The sequence below is a fragment of the Caenorhabditis elegans genome, chromosome V (assembly GCF_000002985.6).
Source record: "Caenorhabditis elegans chromosome V".
NCBI lineage: Eukaryota > Metazoa > Nematoda > Chromadorea > Rhabditida > Rhabditidae > Caenorhabditis > Caenorhabditis elegans.
Window position 1 is genome coordinate 2,765,319 of NC_003283.11, and position 15,987 is coordinate 2,781,305.

At 37.5% G+C, this 15,987-nt stretch overlaps 5 protein-coding genes and 1 pseudogene across 9 annotated transcripts; 3 read left to right on the plus strand and 3 right to left on the minus strand.

Moving 5' to 3' along the window:
• Positions 1-913: 913 nt before the first annotated feature.
• Positions 914-2,247, minus strand: cror-2 (DeHydrogenases, Short chain). Its single transcript, NM_071352.3, has 4 exons — positions 2,146-2,247; positions 1,676-2,103; positions 1,203-1,373; positions 914-1,159 (listed from the first exon to the last, which is right to left on the minus strand). The coding sequence occupies exons 1-4, from the start codon at positions 2,183-2,185 to the stop codon at positions 953-955; spliced, it is 846 nt and encodes a 281-aa protein (NP_503753.1). The 5' UTR covers positions 2,186-2,247; the 3' UTR covers positions 914-952.
• A 795-nt stretch (positions 2,248-3,042) lies between these two features.
• On the minus strand, positions 3,043-4,536 carry dhs-15 (DeHydrogenases, Short chain). Its single transcript, NM_071353.5, has 5 exons — positions 4,399-4,536; positions 3,898-4,130; positions 3,753-3,853; positions 3,613-3,706; positions 3,043-3,472 (listed from the first exon to the last, which is right to left on the minus strand). The coding sequence occupies exons 1-5, from the start codon at positions 4,433-4,435 to the stop codon at positions 3,101-3,103; spliced, it is 837 nt and encodes a 278-aa protein (NP_503754.1). The 5' UTR covers positions 4,436-4,536; the 3' UTR covers positions 3,043-3,100.
• Positions 4,537-6,541: 2,005 nt separating this feature from the next.
• On the plus strand, positions 6,542-8,201 carry srh-56 (Serpentine Receptor, class H; the record flags this gene model as incomplete). Its single annotated transcript, NM_071354.1, has 5 exons — positions 6,542-6,887; positions 6,949-7,139; positions 7,463-7,693; positions 7,872-7,950; positions 8,014-8,201. 5 exons carry the CDS (start codon positions 6,542-6,544, stop codon positions 8,199-8,201), a joined length of 1,035 nt encoding a protein of 344 aa, NP_503755.1.
• Positions 8,202-9,023: 822 nt separating this feature from the next.
• Positions 9,024-10,940, plus strand: srj-18 (Serpentine Receptor, class J; the record flags this gene model as incomplete). Of its 4 annotated transcripts, none has more annotated exons than NM_001316818.1 (6): positions 9,024-9,212; positions 9,258-9,317; positions 9,600-9,911; positions 9,952-10,053; positions 10,100-10,275; positions 10,772-10,940. In NM_001316818.1, the coding sequence occupies 6 exons, from the start codon at positions 9,024-9,026 to the stop codon at positions 10,938-10,940; spliced, it is 1,008 nt and encodes a 335-aa protein (NP_001303747.1). The 4 variants fall into 4 exon arrangements, with proteins under 4 accessions (NP_001303747.1, NP_503756.2, NP_001360560.1 ...); NM_071355.2 differs by having other exon boundaries at positions 10,106-10,275; NM_001373005.1 differs by having other exon boundaries at positions 10,100-10,213; positions 10,772-10,924.
• Positions 10,941-11,123: 183 nt separating this feature from the next.
• Positions 11,124-13,915, plus strand: srj-17 (annotated as a pseudogene). The gene is given in 7 exon segments: positions 11,124-11,312; positions 11,364-11,423; positions 11,891-12,202; positions 13,381-13,482; positions 13,530-13,649; positions 13,654-13,700; positions 13,750-13,915. Coding segments are annotated over 7 exon segments (996 nt in total).
• R05D8.11 (Lipoprotein) lies at positions 13,888-15,568 on the minus strand. Its single transcript, NM_071356.3, has 6 exons — positions 15,417-15,568; positions 14,901-14,946; positions 14,766-14,852; positions 14,541-14,653; positions 14,128-14,315; positions 13,888-14,081 (listed from the first exon to the last, which is right to left on the minus strand). Exons 1-6 carry the CDS (start codon positions 15,525-15,527, stop codon positions 14,066-14,068), a joined length of 561 nt encoding a protein of 186 aa, NP_503757.2. The 5' UTR covers positions 15,528-15,568; the 3' UTR covers positions 13,888-14,065.
• Between the last annotated feature and the right edge of the window lie 419 nt (positions 15,569-15,987).

Sequence of the window (15,987 nt, forward strand, 5' to 3'; positions counted from 1 at the left end):
TAAAAATATTATGTCAATAAATAATGACTAGACTTTTGATACCACAAAAATGGAAATTCCTTTTTTGGTGGTTCGAACCAATTTTTTGACCGATGTTATTCTGCACGATTACATTACATGCCCGATGTAGCCCTCTACCGCTCGGCTTACCGATTTTAAAGAAATTTAAATTTCCGGCAATTTTCCGATTCGCCGATTTGCCAGAAATTTTAATTTCCGGCAATTTTTCGATTTGCCGGTTTGCCGGAAATTTTGACTATTGGTAAAATGCCGATTTACCGTTTTTAGAGGGATTTTTTATAAGACGGAAACACTTAAAACTGTGCCTTTTTAAATTTTTTTCCCCGTTTTCTTTAGAAATTTTCATAGAATTTGCTTAATTTTTAAATTGTATGTAGGAACATTCACAGGATATTGCCGATTGAAATTGAAATTCTAAAATTTCAAAAAAAAATTTGCAAAACCACAATTTGCCGACAATTTTTAGCAATTGCCGTTTCCCGGCGAATTCAGCAAATCGAATATTTTCCGGTTTGCCGATTTTCCGAATATTTTAAATTCCGGCAATTTATCGATTTGCTGATTTGTCAGAAATTTAAATTCCGGCAGTTTGACGATTTGCCTGATTGCCGGAAGTTTATATTCCGGCAATTTGCCGGTTTGCCATTTTTCCGGATATTTTCAATTCCGGCAATTTGAATATTTGCCGGAAATTTCAATTCCGGCAGCTTGACGACTTGCCTGATTGCCGGAAGTTTTAATTCCCGCAGTGTGCCGTTTCACCGAAAATTTCAATTCTGACAATTTGAATTTTTGCCGGAATATCAATTCTCCCAATTTACCAATTTACCGATTTGCCAATTTGCCGGAAAACATAGCTTGCCGTCCATCCCTGTTTTGTACAACAAAATCACTAGTTCCAATATTTATTCACCACTAAATCCAACAAAATTTAAGATTGCTTCATAAGATCCGCCCAGTTGTGAGCATTCATTCCCAAGACCAGTGTAGATCCTCCATCAGCTACTATCGACTGCCCAATAATATAGGAAGAAAGCTTACGATCAGCCAAGAACGCAATAATATTGGCAATATCGATTGGTTTAGCTACAGCTCCAGAAGGGATGCACTCCTTGCGGGACTCCATAAACTTCATCATCTGAAAACTCGAAAAATTCTAGGAATTTGTGTCTTATGTTCACCTCCTCAAACGCCCCACTCGGCATACCCATAGCTTCTCCAAACCCGGTAGTGACACCTCCCGGGCTCACCGAGTTCACGCGTACCCCGTACTGAATAAGATCGATGGCTGCACACCTGGTGAATTGATCGAGAGCCGACTTTGACATTGCGTAGTACATAACTCCGGGTTGCTGGAAACATGCAAATTTTAATACTCATATTTGGGGACGGGAATCCAGGCTACCAGCAGGGCTGAGCAACAGGCCGAAAAATTACAGAAATCGCCGATCGCCGATCGCCGATTGCCGCTCACTCCTACTAGGCTACCAGGCAATAATTCGATTTGCAAAACTGATTTTCGATTGATCAAACTACTCTAAAATTAAGTCAGCGGCGAGTAATAAAATTCCCCGAAATCTAATTTTTCCTAGATCATTAAGTCTTACCAGAGCAAAAACTACCGGAGGTCATAATATGCTTTAACCTAGCTTACCGCATGAGCTGTTCCAGCTATACTCGAGACATTGACAATTTCTCCCTTAGCCTTAACCAAATGCTCCTTGGCTTTTTGAGTCAAAGTAACCACACTTCTCATGTTAATCTGCATAATTTTATCGTAAACTGAGACATCTTGATCAACTCCAACACGTCCTTGATCGTCGTTGAAAGCTGCTCCGGCATTGTTGACCAGAATATCAAGGCGCCCGAATTTTTGAATTGTAGAATTAACTAGTTCATCTTGACCTTTTTCAGCTGCCAAATCAGTTGCAACCGACAAAACATGACTTTCCGGAACTCCTGACTTCAAAATTTCCTGTCTAGTTTCTTCAAGCCTTTCAGCATTTCTTCCAGTAACTGTAACTTTTGCTCCGTCTTTTGCGAACAGAACAGCTGCAGCACGCCCAATTCCGTTTGACGAGCCTAAACCTCTATTTTCGAAACATAAAACAGAACAATTCTTACCGGTGACAAGTGCAACTTTGCCAGAAAATCGAGAAAGCATGGCCAGCAGAAAACACACGAATAAATGATAGTTTCTCTCAATTTCTTTTAAGTAATCTTACAAAGTGTGCTTTGTGTCCTAACGTATCAGTTGCAATAGATAAAACTAGATAAAAGTCGTAGTTTATGTGATCTTTTTATCAAAAGAAAAACGTTTGGCAAGAAGCGTGGTGAGTGTTATTTTTTACACAATTCTATAATTTTGTCGTCTGTACCTGTGGGCGGCAAATCATTTTTTCCGGCAAATCGGAAAATTGCCGGAATTGAAAATTTTGCCGCAAATCGGCAAATTGTGGTTTTGCACATTTTTTTTTGGAAATTTCAGAATTTTAATTTCAATCGGAAAAATTGCGTGCATCCTGTTCGTACATCTTTTGAAAAGTAAGAAAATTCGATGAAAATATCGAAAGGAAACGGAAAAAAATTTCAAAAAGGCCAAGTGTTTCCGTCTTAAAAAATCCCTCTGAACATTTCCGGCAAATCTGACAAATCAGCAAATCGGCAAACCAGTAATTTGCCGGAATTAAAAATTTCTAGCAAATCGGCAAACCGGCACTTTGTCAATTTGCCGAATTCGCCGAACGACATTAGGCGCTCAGCCCCCCCCCCCCCCCTCAGAGGAATATTAATATTTTCCAGAAAAAAAATGTGTTGGCGCGAAATTCAAATTTTAACAGAATACAGTTTGGTAGAAAATTCAAATTGTCCGAAAACAATTTTGCAAGAAAAACATTAAATATTTAAAAAAAGAACTAGAACTTTCTATACGATTTCGGACACATCCATATTTTAAATTTTCTGCCAAAATACTTTTCTCTGAAAAAAAGCGCCTTTCCTTATGCGACGCACCATTCTGAATTAAGGTAGTCTGTATTTATTCCCAAATCAAAAAAAAAAGGAAAATATGAACAAAAATTTAAGCCAAAGCTTTCGACAAATCATGACTTGGCATTCCCAAAACCAAAGTGGTCCCTCCATCAATCACAATGGATTGTCCAATGATATAAGCACTCGATTTCCGATCAGCCAAAAACGCGATAAGTGATGCGATTTCTTCAGGTTTTCCAGTACGGCCAGCCGGAATACAATCTCGGTGAGTGGAGTAGTACTCCTCCGTCTTTTTCACCACATCATCTCCCATACCTACAGCGCCCAGGAAGTTGGTTGATATGAGTCCAGGGCTCACGGAGTTGACACGAACATCGAAGGGAATCAGCTCCAAGGCTAAGCTCCTGGTGAGCTGGTCCAGGCCGGCCTTGCAGATTCCGTAGTAAGTGTAGTAGATGTACTGAAAAAATGATGTTACTGTAAGTTGTAGAGGAGTTGTTTCAGACGACTGTATCGAATTTTTAGATAAAATATCGTGTTGCCTGTTATTAGCCCTCTGCCGCCCGTTTTTTGGCCCGCTTTTGGCCCGCTTTTACTCACCGGTTGTGGACCAGCAGCAATTGAAGAAACATTAACGATTTCCCCTTTGCTAGCGATTAAGTGCGGACGACACTTTTTGACAAGCTCCACAACACTAAAATAAGTTACAATTAAAAAAATCCCCTGTAAATAAAATATACCTTCTCAAGTTCAACTTCATCATATCATCAAAAATGCCAATCGCCGCCTCGGAGCCAATTTTTCCAGATGGGTCAGCAAACGCCGCTCCAGCATTGTTAATCTGAATGGAACAGTCAAAAATTTTAAAAAGTCGAGAAATCTCACCAAAATATCGATTTTACCAAATCTGCTCAAAGTGCTCTTGATGAGCTCATCTTGACATTCGCTCTCATTCAAGTCGCCGAGAACAATGTTGATGTTGTCACTGGAGCCACCGTTTTTATGAATCTCATTCACAGTTTCCTGGATTTTTTCCGAGCTTCTTCCGGTTACCGTAACCTTAGCTCCCTCCTGAGCAAGGAGGACTGCCGTGGAGCGACCAATTCCGGAAGATGAGCCTGAACGTTATACTTTGAGAGACTTTATCTCCAAATTGGTCTGCCAAAACATAAAAAAAAGAGATTTTCAAAAGCTTAACTCAACTACAGTAATCCTACAGTAATCCTACAGTAACCCTAAAGTACCATTACAGTATTTCAACGCTACTCTAGTTAAACTTAATAAATTCCAAACAAATATGTTCCCCCAATTGAACAGACTATTTTACAAAATGACTGAAGGTACTGGATGAAAAATTTCACTACATTTTCTAAAAAAAACCCTTACCTGTAATTATTGCAACTTTATCAGAGAATCTACCCATTTTTGACAAGTACTAGATTTTGGTCACTAAAAGTGAATCTCAAAAATTTATATACTGCCGCGCACGCCCGCAATGTAATTTGTTCGTTCAAGTGTTGAAAATGGGAGGATCGCCAGACTGTGAGGTCGCGTGCCGATTAGGGTATCTCTCGATAAACAAATTAATACAGATTAAACTTTTTTTCGGTTTTGTGAGAGATGAACTTTGACCATGTAGACAAATGCTAGTTTTTGAGTTTTTTTTTCGGTTAAACTAAAATATCTAAGGCTCAATGTCCTCGCAGATTTTTGGACTCAAACTATGAGTTGCAAGATTTAATTAGCGGCTATAAAGTTTTGTGCTAAATTGTGTGCAAATGTTATTTTAGTGGAATTCGATTTATGACTCGCAAACACCAAATGGAAGGTAAATCTAAAAAATGTAAATTCTTTCATTTTGGCGCCAGAAAACTTTCGTACAAAAAATGTAGGAACACTGCAGAAAAATAATTTTTTATCCAGACAGTGGTTTTCTTAAAAAAAAACTTCGTACCTATAATTAAATTCTGATACCTCAAAAATTGAAAAATCGACCACACAACAGCTTCAGGACCCCTGAGGTTTTCAAAAACTTTACAAAAATTTACCATACTTTTAAAATAAGTATCAGATTGTTTAAATATTCAAATAACATTTAATTATGTAATTTGATGAAGAAGAAGTTTTTCTCTGAAAGATTCCTGGTCACGAAACATTTACAATTAACCATAAATCAAAAATTCAAGTCAGAAAAGTACTTGAACACGACCTTCTGGAGAAACGATTTCTGAGAAATAAGGAAATTGGGAAACTTGTGTACCCCGATTGATCAAATTAGCAGGTTTGTGGAAATGTATTACATCAACGATCAAATGTTTATCGGCGTGAAACAACTACCGCGCGGCTCATTTTATTGAACTTTTTGGCGAGTTCAGTCACATTTTGAAAGCTTTTACTTCTGAGTTTCATAAGTATGTAGTTTTTTGGAATATAACTAAATCTATTGGTTTCCAAAAAAATCTACTTAGATTTGGTAGAAAGTTCAATTTTTCTAGATTTGTTAGGTCGTCACTAAGTTTGCAAAAATAGCATAAATTTATGACATTTTCGAAGTTTGTTTGCATTTTTCTCGCTTCGGCAGCTAAGAAGCCACAGACAAAACACAGCAGGATACCTGATTTCTACTGCGGTGTAGTAGATTTCTGGTCAAATTAGAAGTCGAACAAATTATGAGGATCTACTTTTTTCAAACAACTATTCGAACTGAATCCGCTGAGTTTCTTCTAGCAATTCCTACAATTGTTTTTTTTGACATGTACCCCAAACCTTTGATTTTCAATTTTGACTTCATCTTCAGCACCGACTACTCTTAGTCCTTTCTTAGCCCGATAATTTGGATCAAACGTTACTTTTAGGTGGATAAGAAGCTCAATTTTTTTGAATAGGCCCTTGTTTGAATAGAATTAAAACCAAGTTTTTGTCCAATTGATAAATTTCCAGCTGTTGAACCTAGGATTCTGAAATGTTGAAATAAAAAGGTTTCTGTAAAAATTGAAGAACTAATTGTAAAGATTTTTCTGGTAAAGCCTCTATTCCGGACAAAAAATCAGGAAAGATGTGGGGTCCCATTTACTTTCCAATTAACCCGGGAAATGTCCGCTGCAAGACATCAGTTTTTTACACTTTTTTGCCGTATTGTTTTGCATCGCCAACCTAGATGATCATTTGATCTGTCACAAAACACATTTCCCTTTTTAAATGTCCCTAATCACTAACACAGCATTTAGCATTACATCGAAACTCCAAGTCAGAGCCTCCTAGAAAAATAAATTTCCGAGAAAAAAAAATTGAAAACTCCGCACCTCAAATTATCAAATTAGCAGGATTACGGTGGTATTACATCAACGATCAAGAATTTTTCGGCGCGTCCAACTCTACCGCGCGGATCATTTTACATGCAAATGGGGCTTTGAACTTTTAGGCTCTGGTTTTCTGGCTTTTTAAGGAATTTTTCTTGTAACGCTTAGCTTGTGAACACTTTCGGAATTCCTATCGAAACCTATTATATTAAACATCTTCCAGGAAACCAATGGCATGGCCAGACAACAACACCTCAAACTGCCGGGAAACCTACTCCTATTTTGGCTCGGCAGACTATCTGCGCAATGCATATCATTTCACAGCACTTTTAACAGTTCCTCTATCCATATTCACATTTTACACAGTTATAACAAAGACGCCAAAGCGGATGAAAAATATGAAAATCCCACTTTTAATATCCCTGGCTTGGAGCACAAATCTCGATTTGATGTTCACAGTGTACTCGGGGCCGTATATATTTTTTCCGAGTGCCTCCGGAGTACCCCTTGGGCTTCTAGGATATTTGGGAGTAGGTGTCAAGTGGCAGTCGTATTGGGGACAGGTTTCCGTCACTAGTAAGTTTTAGGATCTTTTAGGAAATTTAAATATAAATTTCAAATACCACATGTTTTTCAGTGATGGGTGTCTGTTTTATAATGCTCTATGAAAATCAACATAGTCAAATTTCCACGATTCGATTCAAAATCAAACGGAGAAAAACTCGTTTAACATATTTCGCATTAAACTATTTATTCACATTTGTTGTTATGCTTCCATTTTATCTAGACGACACTGACCAATTGAAAATGAGACAGAAGGTCTTGGAGGTTAGTAAAATGTACTAAAATGCCCATTCAGAGATATTAGAAATGTTCAAAAAATTTTATAAAATTTTATATTTAAAGTCAAAAATGTGAAAACTCTCAGTTTTCACATATCCTAATTTTGGAAGTCGACCAAAAGATTTTTTTTGAATTAATTGCGTTCTTATTAATAATATTGAAACATTCTAGGAGTTCAGATCTGCGGGAATTTTCAATTTTTTTCAAAAATGTCAATTTTTGAATAACTAAAAACTTTTGAAGTGTTTATTATATTTTTCGGTCGTGTGTATTTAACACCCGTCTTCAAATTCAACTTAATTTTACAGAGAATCCCCTGTCCGACGAGCGAATTCTGGGACCCAAAAACCTATGTACTGCTGCAGGGCGGAGAGGTCTTGCCATTCTGGTCAATCACAATTGGTTTTGGATTTGTTATTTTCCAAACTTTTTTCTTTTTGTTACACACCGTTTATCACCTCACACTAGTATCAAGTGCCAAAATATCGGCGGCGACGAAGAATCTTCAGCGAAAGTTTCTGAAGAATGTTTCTATTCAGGTGAGTATAACTATAACTGAAAATTAACTGGAATAGCCAAATGAAACTGCAAAAAAATGCAAAAAAAATTTAAATGGGTTTGTTTCAATTTTAAAAATTTAAAAATGTTTTTGACAAATTGAAAAACCACAAAATTTTTAAAATTTTAAACATTTAATTCTAGCATGTGTTTTTTTAGATCTCAATTCCATGGATTGCCATTGCATTTCCTGTGGCCTACACTATGTATGCAGACAAAATGAATTACTATAATCAAGGTGAGAAAGTGCAAATTATTTAAAAAAGCCAAAACATGGCTAACACGTTCCAAACTTTTGCAGCCTACAACAACAACGCTATGCTAATTATGGCAAATCACGGACTTCTATGCACCTGTTGCACCCTTTTTATTTACAAACCATACAGAGATTTCACTAAAAGTCTGATCCCTGGACAACGATTTTCACAACGGAGAATGACTATCATCGTGGAACCTGTGACGTCTCCACATGGAAGTGTGTCTAATTAGTTTTTTTTAAATTTTCGTTTTATTTGCCAAGCAAGATTTTTTTACAAATATTTAGTAAATATGTTTTTTTTGGACAAAACTTGACTATTTTCACTCGGGAAACAGATGCGCATCTTGCTAGTGAGAGCCATTTTGGCAATTTTGGCATATTCATCAATTTTGAAAAATTTTGGCAATTTCACGAATTTCAGCAATTTTGACAATTTATCCATATCGGCAAAGTTGTCAATTTTGGTAATTTCGATAACTCTAGGATTTCTGACAATTTTTTTCAATGTTCGCAAATTCAAACTTTTTGGCAGTTTTAAAATATTTGGGCAATTTGGACAAACTTAGAACTTTCACCAATTTCAGCAGTATCATGAATTTTGGCAATTTCGGAAGTTTTTTAACATTTTGGGCAGTCTTGGCAATTTAAGATTTTTGAAAATTTTCGGCATTTTTGAAAATTATGGCAATTCAGGTAACATTGCCGATTTCAGTAATTTCAACAATTTCGAAAAATTGTCAAAAATCGAAAAAAAAAATTTTCAAGTATCGAAGCGTGTGAAAAGTTTCTAGAGATTTCACTGACCTGCTACTTACTCACGCTTCACTGGAAATTTTCCGTGCTTGAGCTATGTCCTTGTTACATCATGTCATCGTGGGAACTAATAAGGTGTCTGTGAAAACTTGCCAAAAAATGAGACAACCTAGTATGTATAATGAGATTAATGTTAGGTACATTCTCTTTTGTTAGGCACGTATCAACACATTCTTCTCAGAACCAAAATTTTGTCATTTGACATATAAGCTGCTTTCGGTGAATATTCTACGCACTCCATGTTTATCAACTGGGCTCACTTTATCATTCCCAAAATAACGTTTATCTTGTCTTTCATAGCCAATCCTGTATTCGTATATCTGATACGTACGGAAAAAGTGATTCAATTCGGTGATTATCGCTATCTTTTATACTTTTTTGCAATTTTTAATCTTACTGCATCAGTTGTGGATATTTTGATACCAGCCGTAAGTTTTTCAATTTTTTAAATCCAAACTTTTCAATTTTTTCAGTGTGTTTATAGCTATCGTTATGCGGCTGTATTCTTCATTGTAGATAGTGTTTTTTCAGAGGTAATATCTTGAATGATAGAGATTCAAATTGCGAGTTCAAACAATATTATATTTACATAAATTGTTATCCGAATAATTAAAATCTACAACAAGTAATTAAAAAAAAAACTAAAACATTTCGACCGGTTTTGTTGAAAAAGGTTACAGTTTTTTTCAACAAAAAACAAACATTTCCAAAAAAAATTTGTATTGTGTGATTAATCTTTTTGAAGCACAACTACGAGCCTTTAAAATAGTTAAAATTGAATTGAGTTTTTTCGAATACTTTTTTCCTTTTTTCAGCGTTCCAACTTTGCCCCTACCTTAATATCCTTGCGATGTGCGTTTATTGCTGGAACCTATGGAATCCTCAACATTCATTTCATTTTTCGCTATAATGTCCTGAAAAATACAAGTTTTGTTAGTCATTATTTCATGCCATACGGTCTGATATTATCGATTTTTCTTGTGATATTCCATATCGGTCTATGGACGTTTGTAGTCGAGCCAACTATGTATTCGAGCGACGAATCAAGGAATTACGTGAGACAAGCTTTTCAAGAAGAATACGGCGTGGATGTGAACACAATTAGTACAAAAATTGCAGTATATGCGGTAAATGTCTCTGAAAATAAAATCGAAGCAATTCTTTTAGGAAGCCTCTTCAGGAATAGTTTTCCGAGCGTGGATAGGAACTGGAGTTGTGACAGTTATTGCTTCCTATTCTATGACTTTATATTTTGTCCTAGGTTATAAAGTGAGTTTCTAAAAATTTTAATTTGAAATTTTAAACTTTAATTCAGTTTCAGATAATGTCAGGTTTAAATCAAGGGTCGGCAACTATGAGTCTGAAAACTGCGCAAATGCAAAAACGACTATTCTGGGCATTAACTATTCAGACTATAATTCCGATTTGTGTCAGTTTTATGCCAGTAACACTGGTTCTTTATGGTTCTGCATTTTGCATAGACTTTCCCAAGTGAGACCAAAATCTATTTTTAAGAATTTCGGGAGTTGCTGAAATTGCCGATTTCTATAAATTTTGACAATTTTTCTAGTTTTTGAAATTTTTTGGCAGTTGCCAAAATTGCCGAAATTGCCAATTAAGGTAAAATGTACAAAGTGTTTTGCGAAAAACGCCAATATTGCTGAAATTGACAGTATATCCAACATAGCAGAAATAGGCAAAAATGCAAACTAGTAAAAATTACCGAAACTTTCGAAATTGCCAAAATTACCGAAATTGTCAAAATTTTCGGAATTGCCAAAATTGTCAAATTACCAAAAATTTCGAGGTTTCTGAAGTTGCAAAATCAACAAAAAATTATCAGAATTGCCAAAGTTGCTCACATTACCAAAATTGCCAAAATTACCAACATTGGAAAAATTCTCGCCATTGCCAATATTGTCTATGCCAAACTTCCAAAATTGGCAACTTCCCATTAATCTCCATTTACCCATAATATTTTTTTCAGCTGGATAAATTGGGGTTCTGCAACTGCAATTTCGTTTTTCCCATTTCTGGATCCTCTGGCTATTATAATGTGCCTACCAGCGCTGCGTCAAAGACTTGGCAGAAAAATTGGAATTCGCCCGTCTCAAGTTCAAGTCTCTTCAAATCAAATTAATACTATTGATGGCTAATGTCTACAAACTCCCAAGTGAATAAAACGGTGTTTTTTTCATTCAAAATACTTTATCAAAAATTCCCTCAAAAAACGTATCAAAACACGACAACTTGTCACTTGGGAATAGTCTAGAGAGTCTCCTAATAAATTCAGTAGTATTTAAATTTGAGTAGCTATTCAAGCCAAAAACAGACATAATATGTTCATCAACTGGGCTCACTTCATCATCCCGAAAATATCATTTGCCTTATCTTTCATAGCGAATCCAATTTTTGTGTACCTAATTCAATCTGCAAAGGCGATACAATTCGGTGACTACCGATATCTGTTGTACTTTTTTGCCACTTTTAATATCTCTGCTGCAGTTATTGATTTATTAGTTCCAATTGTAAGATTAAAAATATAAGCTTCGAAAAATGAAAAAAAAAAGTAATTTCAGTGTGTTCACAGCTATCGTTATGCCACGGTGTTCTTTAATGTTGATGGAATATTTTCAGAGGTAAGAAAAATACCTTAACAACTTTGAAAGTGATACATTCCTTTTAATGACTTTGTAAAAGTTTTTGAAATTCCCTAAAAATTCTCAGAACGTTTCAAAAGTTTACCAAATTTTTCCTAAATGTTCTCAAATTTTTTAGACATTTACCAAATCCGCCAAAACATTCCAGAATAATTTAGTAGTTTTTCAACCTTGCCAGAAATTTCCAGGAACCTTTCTAAAATTTCTGATTCTTCATTTATTCATTTTTTAACTTTCCTTGAAGTTGAATAATTTATTTTTCATCAAAAGTTAGAGAAAAAAATTTGAATTTCCGCCAATTATTTTCTCACGAAATTTTAATTTACAGCCAAGAATTTTTCTCCCAAAATTCGAATGTTCGCCAAAATTTTTCTCACAAATTTTGAATTCCCACCAAAAAAATTTCCCGGATAATTTGAACCTCGTGGTGAATCATACTTTTTCAGCGTTCCGAATCCGGTCCATTACTCATTTCCCTACGATGTTCGTTCATATCTGGAACTTATGGAATCCTAAATTCCCATTTCATTTTTCGATACTTAATTCTCAAGAATAAGTATTTTGTAAACAAGTATTTTTTGCCATACGGCTTAGTTTTATCGATTTTTCTTGTGGTGTTTCATATTAGTTTTTGGTGTATCGTTGTGACGCCAACAATGATTGATGACGAAGAACGGAGGAATTACACCGGCCAGTCATTCCAATATGAATTTGGAGAAGATTTTGAAAATATCAATGCAAAAATTGTGGTGTTTGCGGTGAGTTGGTCGGAAAATATTGCCCGTTACCGCTCGTTACCGTACGCTACCGCCCGCTGTCCCCCGCTACCGCCCGCTACCGCCCGCTACCGCCCGCTACCGCCCGCTACCGCCCGCTACCGCCCGCTACCGCCCGCTACCGCCCGCTACCGCCCGCTACCGCCCGCTACCGCCCGCTACCGCCCGCTACTGCCCGCTACCGCCCGCTACCGCCCGCTACCGCCCGCTACCGCCCGCTACCGCCCGCTACCGCCCGCTACCGCCCGCTACCGCCCGCTACTGCCCGCTACCGCCCGCTACCGCCCGCTACCGCCCGCTACCGCCCGCTACCGCCCGCTACCGCCCGCTACCGCCCGCTACCGCCCGCTACCGCCCGCTACCGCCCGCTACCGCCCGCTAACGCCCGCTACCGCCCGCTACCGACTGCTACCGCCCGCTAGTGCACGCTATACATATTATTTTTTTCTCCAGGAAGCCTCTACAATCCGGTCCATTACTCATTTCCCTACGATGTTCGTTCATATCTGGAACTTATGGAATCCTAAATTCCCATTTCATTTTTCGATACTTAATTCTCAAGAATAAGTATTTTGTAAACAAGTATTTTTTGCCATACGGCTTAGTTTTATCGATTTTTCTTGTGGTGTTTCATATTAGTTTTTGGTGTATCGTTGTGACGCCAACAATGATTGATGACGAAGAACGGAGGAATTACACCGGCCAGTCATTCCAATATGAATTTGGAGAAGATTTTGAAAATATCAATGCAAAAATTGTGGTGTTTGCGGTGAGTTGGTCGGAAAATATTGCCCGTTACCGCTCGTTACCGCCCGCTACCGCCCGCTGTCCCCCGCTACCGCCCGCTACTGCCCGCTACCGCCCGCTACCGCCCGCTACCGCCCGCTACTGCCCGCTACCGACTGCTACCGCCCGCTACCGCCCGCTACCGCCCGCTACCGCCCGCTACCGCCCGCTACCGCCCGCTACCGCCCGCTACCGCCCGCTACTGCCCGCTACCGCCCGCTACCGCCCGCTACCGCCCGCTACCGCCCGCTACCGCCCGCTACCGCCCGCTACCGCCCGCTACCGCCCGCTACCGCCCGCTAACGCCCGCTACCGCCCGCTACCGACTGCTACCGCCCGCTAGTGCACGCTATACATATTATTTTTTTCTCCAGGAAGCCTCTACAGACGTGGTGGTAAAATCTTGGACTGGAGCAATTATTGTGACTATCCTTGCTTCTTACTCTATGGTTTTGTACTTTGTTTTGGGTTACAAAGTAGGTTACGTTTTCCAACTTTCAGTTGCAAAACATTTGATTTTTAGATAATGACCGGCTTGAACCAAGGATCCACAACAATGAGCCACAAAACCACGCAAATGCAGAAGCGACTGCTCTGGGCGCTAACTATTCAAACACTGATTCCGATTTGTGTCAGTTTTATTGCCATGTTGCCTTGTTATGTACGGATCCGCTTTTAAAATTGGGTTTCCGAGGTTTGTAGGAAAAAATTGAAGAGAATATGATCTGTGTAGTACCTTACAGTTGGATTAACTGGGGCTCTTCAATAGCGGTTTCGATGTTCCCATTTTTGGATCCGATGGCTATCATATTCTGTTTGCCCGCTTTACGTCAAAGGCTGTTTCAGATAATTGGTGTAGATTTGAAACTTCCGACGACGTCGAATCAAGTTCATACAACCGAGAATTGAGATTTTCTTGATTAAAAAAAGGTGTTCAATAAGTTTCCTTAATGTGAGAAAATTGGTTAAAAAATAAACATTGAGGAAAGAAACAATTTTTTGTAGGGAGTCCGCATTTTTTGTATTTCTGGGCAACACACTGCATTATTTCTAAACCAATTAGAATAAAAAACCGCTGAAATAGTAAAGAACATTATGATATTTTCAAGTCAAAACCTCACCAATTGATATAAAATATATCATATTTATTCCCGGTCAATGAACCATCTGCGTATAGATTCTCTGGTTGTGAGATAATTCCATGCGGCAATTTAGTCAGCTTCCACTTGGAGTCCTCGCATATGATTCCAAAAAAATCCGTTACTGTCGTCATCGAAAATTCTTCAGTTGTCTTTGGAGGCGCCGCGTACTATAATTTTAAACATTGCTGTGCGAGAAGAAACGTCGAAGTTGTATAGGTTTTAGAGAGTTTTATTACTGTCTGTGAATCTTCTGAAAATATACCCTAGAAAGAGTAGGTATACCTGTAATTTTTTTTTTGGCCTTTTTAGCATAACCTTATAAATTACATTCTCCATACCTTATATGATATAGATATGTACGTATATGGATTATATGTAGATTGAAAACTCACAAACAAATCAAATTGGGTAGCTCCTGTACTATCTTTAACTCTTGGAATTGGAAATTCATTTTCGGGACACTGTAAGACAGGACAGCCATCTTTTTTAACAAACACGTAATGAACTGTAAAAAAGAGACATATAGCGAGAAAATATACGAATTTTGATTTCCTTTACCGCGCACCGCTGCATGATTTTGAACAAGAACAGCGACTTTGTGATGAAATAAGACTTACTTGCATCATCACCAAGATCACCACCGAAATATAACGATTCCAGTGTTTCGGAACACTCGGCGTTTTTGGTGTCGAAGCAGACTTTTTCTGAAAATCAATTGAATTTTTAAGAAAATTATAATTAAAAAGTCTAACCCGTCACAGTCGAGGTTTCTATTTCCGGTGTTGTTGTCAATTCTTCCTAAAAACTTGAAGGTTCGAAGAAGGATTAGTGAATGTGAGTACCTATTCAAATACCATCTTTCCTTTATTAGATAGACCCCTACGGACCAATCGAATTTTTCTAAAAAGTCTTGGACCTTCTAATAGTTTTGCTCTTACTACGGATATTGCACTGAGAACTCCGAAGAGACTATGGCATGGAGTATTTTTGGGAAAAATGCTCGGGGCATGAGAAAATTAGGCAGTTTTGCTCTTGCCCAAAATTTGTGTGTTATGGTGTTAGACATTAGCTACTCGTTGATTTTCAATAGTTTGGTGTAATTCCAGTTGTTATTGTTAAAAGTTTTATGAAAATGAGCTTTTTGGATTTAATGATTTCTTGAATTTTTCTTGGGTTTATTATTCACGATTTCTTGTTTTTTGTTTGTTTTTACATATATTCGTTTTTCGAAGTTCATTCCTATTTAATCATATCTCAATTAAGAATACCTCATTGTCAGGTGCAGGAATATGAACGTCATCGGGCGGAATTGTTCGCATGCACCCTTCAGTTACAACCATCAAGCATAATATAATTAGAAATGATGGTAGATTGTTCATTTTGAAATTGGACGATTTTAATTCAACAGCTCAATAGCAAAAAAAAAAAAGAATGAAGATATAATCTTTTGAAACCCCTTTTTATACTGTGACTTTCTTTTTCGTCTGGGATATGTTTAAAATCGAATTCAACAAAAAGGACATATATTTATCTTATCTTTTAAAAGCGGAAGAAAAATTTCCCCACATCCACCACGCCTTCTTTAAAAGACTTCGGACAATAGATACCGTATCTCTTCCGCTGTAGAATTTTTGATATATTTGAAAAATCTGATCTAGTTCATGAGACTTTCCATCCTAAAGACATGCCCCGAATCCTCTGAATCCATGATAAGATATCACAAACTTGGATGAGATCAAGATACAGCATCACACGATTTGATAATTCTCAAATAGATTAAAAGATCATCAGTGCGAACAAAGGAAATACATACAAAGAAAACGGCGTGACACTTTCATT

Excerpts from the sequence above, each read along its gene's own strand:
- cror-2 (NM_071352.3), bottom strand. The coding sequence starts at position 2,185 with ATGCTTTCTCGATTTTCTGGCAAAGTTGCACTTGTCACCG. Across the intron at positions 2,104-2,145 it reads CAAAGTTGCACTTGTCACCG|GCTCGTCAAACGGAATTGGG; the intron begins GTAAGAATTGTT and ends ATAGAGGTTTAG. Across the intron at positions 1,374-1,675 it reads TAGCTGGAACAGCTCATGCG|CAACCCGGAGTTATGTACTA; the intron begins GTAAGCTAGGTT and ends GCATGTTTCCAG.
- dhs-15 (NM_071353.5), bottom strand. The coding sequence starts at position 4,435 with ATGGGTAGATTCTCTGATAAAGTTGCAATAATTACAG. Across the intron at positions 3,854-3,897 it reads TTGGTAAAATCGATATTTTG|ATTAACAATGCTGGAGCGGC; the intron begins GTGAGATTTCTC and ends TGTTCCATTCAG. Across the intron at positions 3,473-3,612 it reads TTGCTGCTGGTCCACAACCG|TACATCTACTACACTTACTA; the intron begins GTGAGTAAAAGC and ends TCATTTTTTCAG.
- R05D8.11 (NM_071356.3), bottom strand. The coding sequence starts at position 15,527 with ATGAACAATCTACCATCATTTCTAATTATATTATGCTTGATGGTTGTA. Across the intron at positions 14,947-15,416 it reads TTCCTGCACCTGACAATGAG|GAAGAATTGACAACAACACC; the intron begins GTATTCTTAATT and ends TCAAGTTTTTAG. Across the intron at positions 14,853-14,900 it reads AGAAACCTCGACTGTGACGG|AAAAAGTCTGCTTCGACACC; the intron begins GTTAGACTTTTT and ends ATTGATTTTCAG.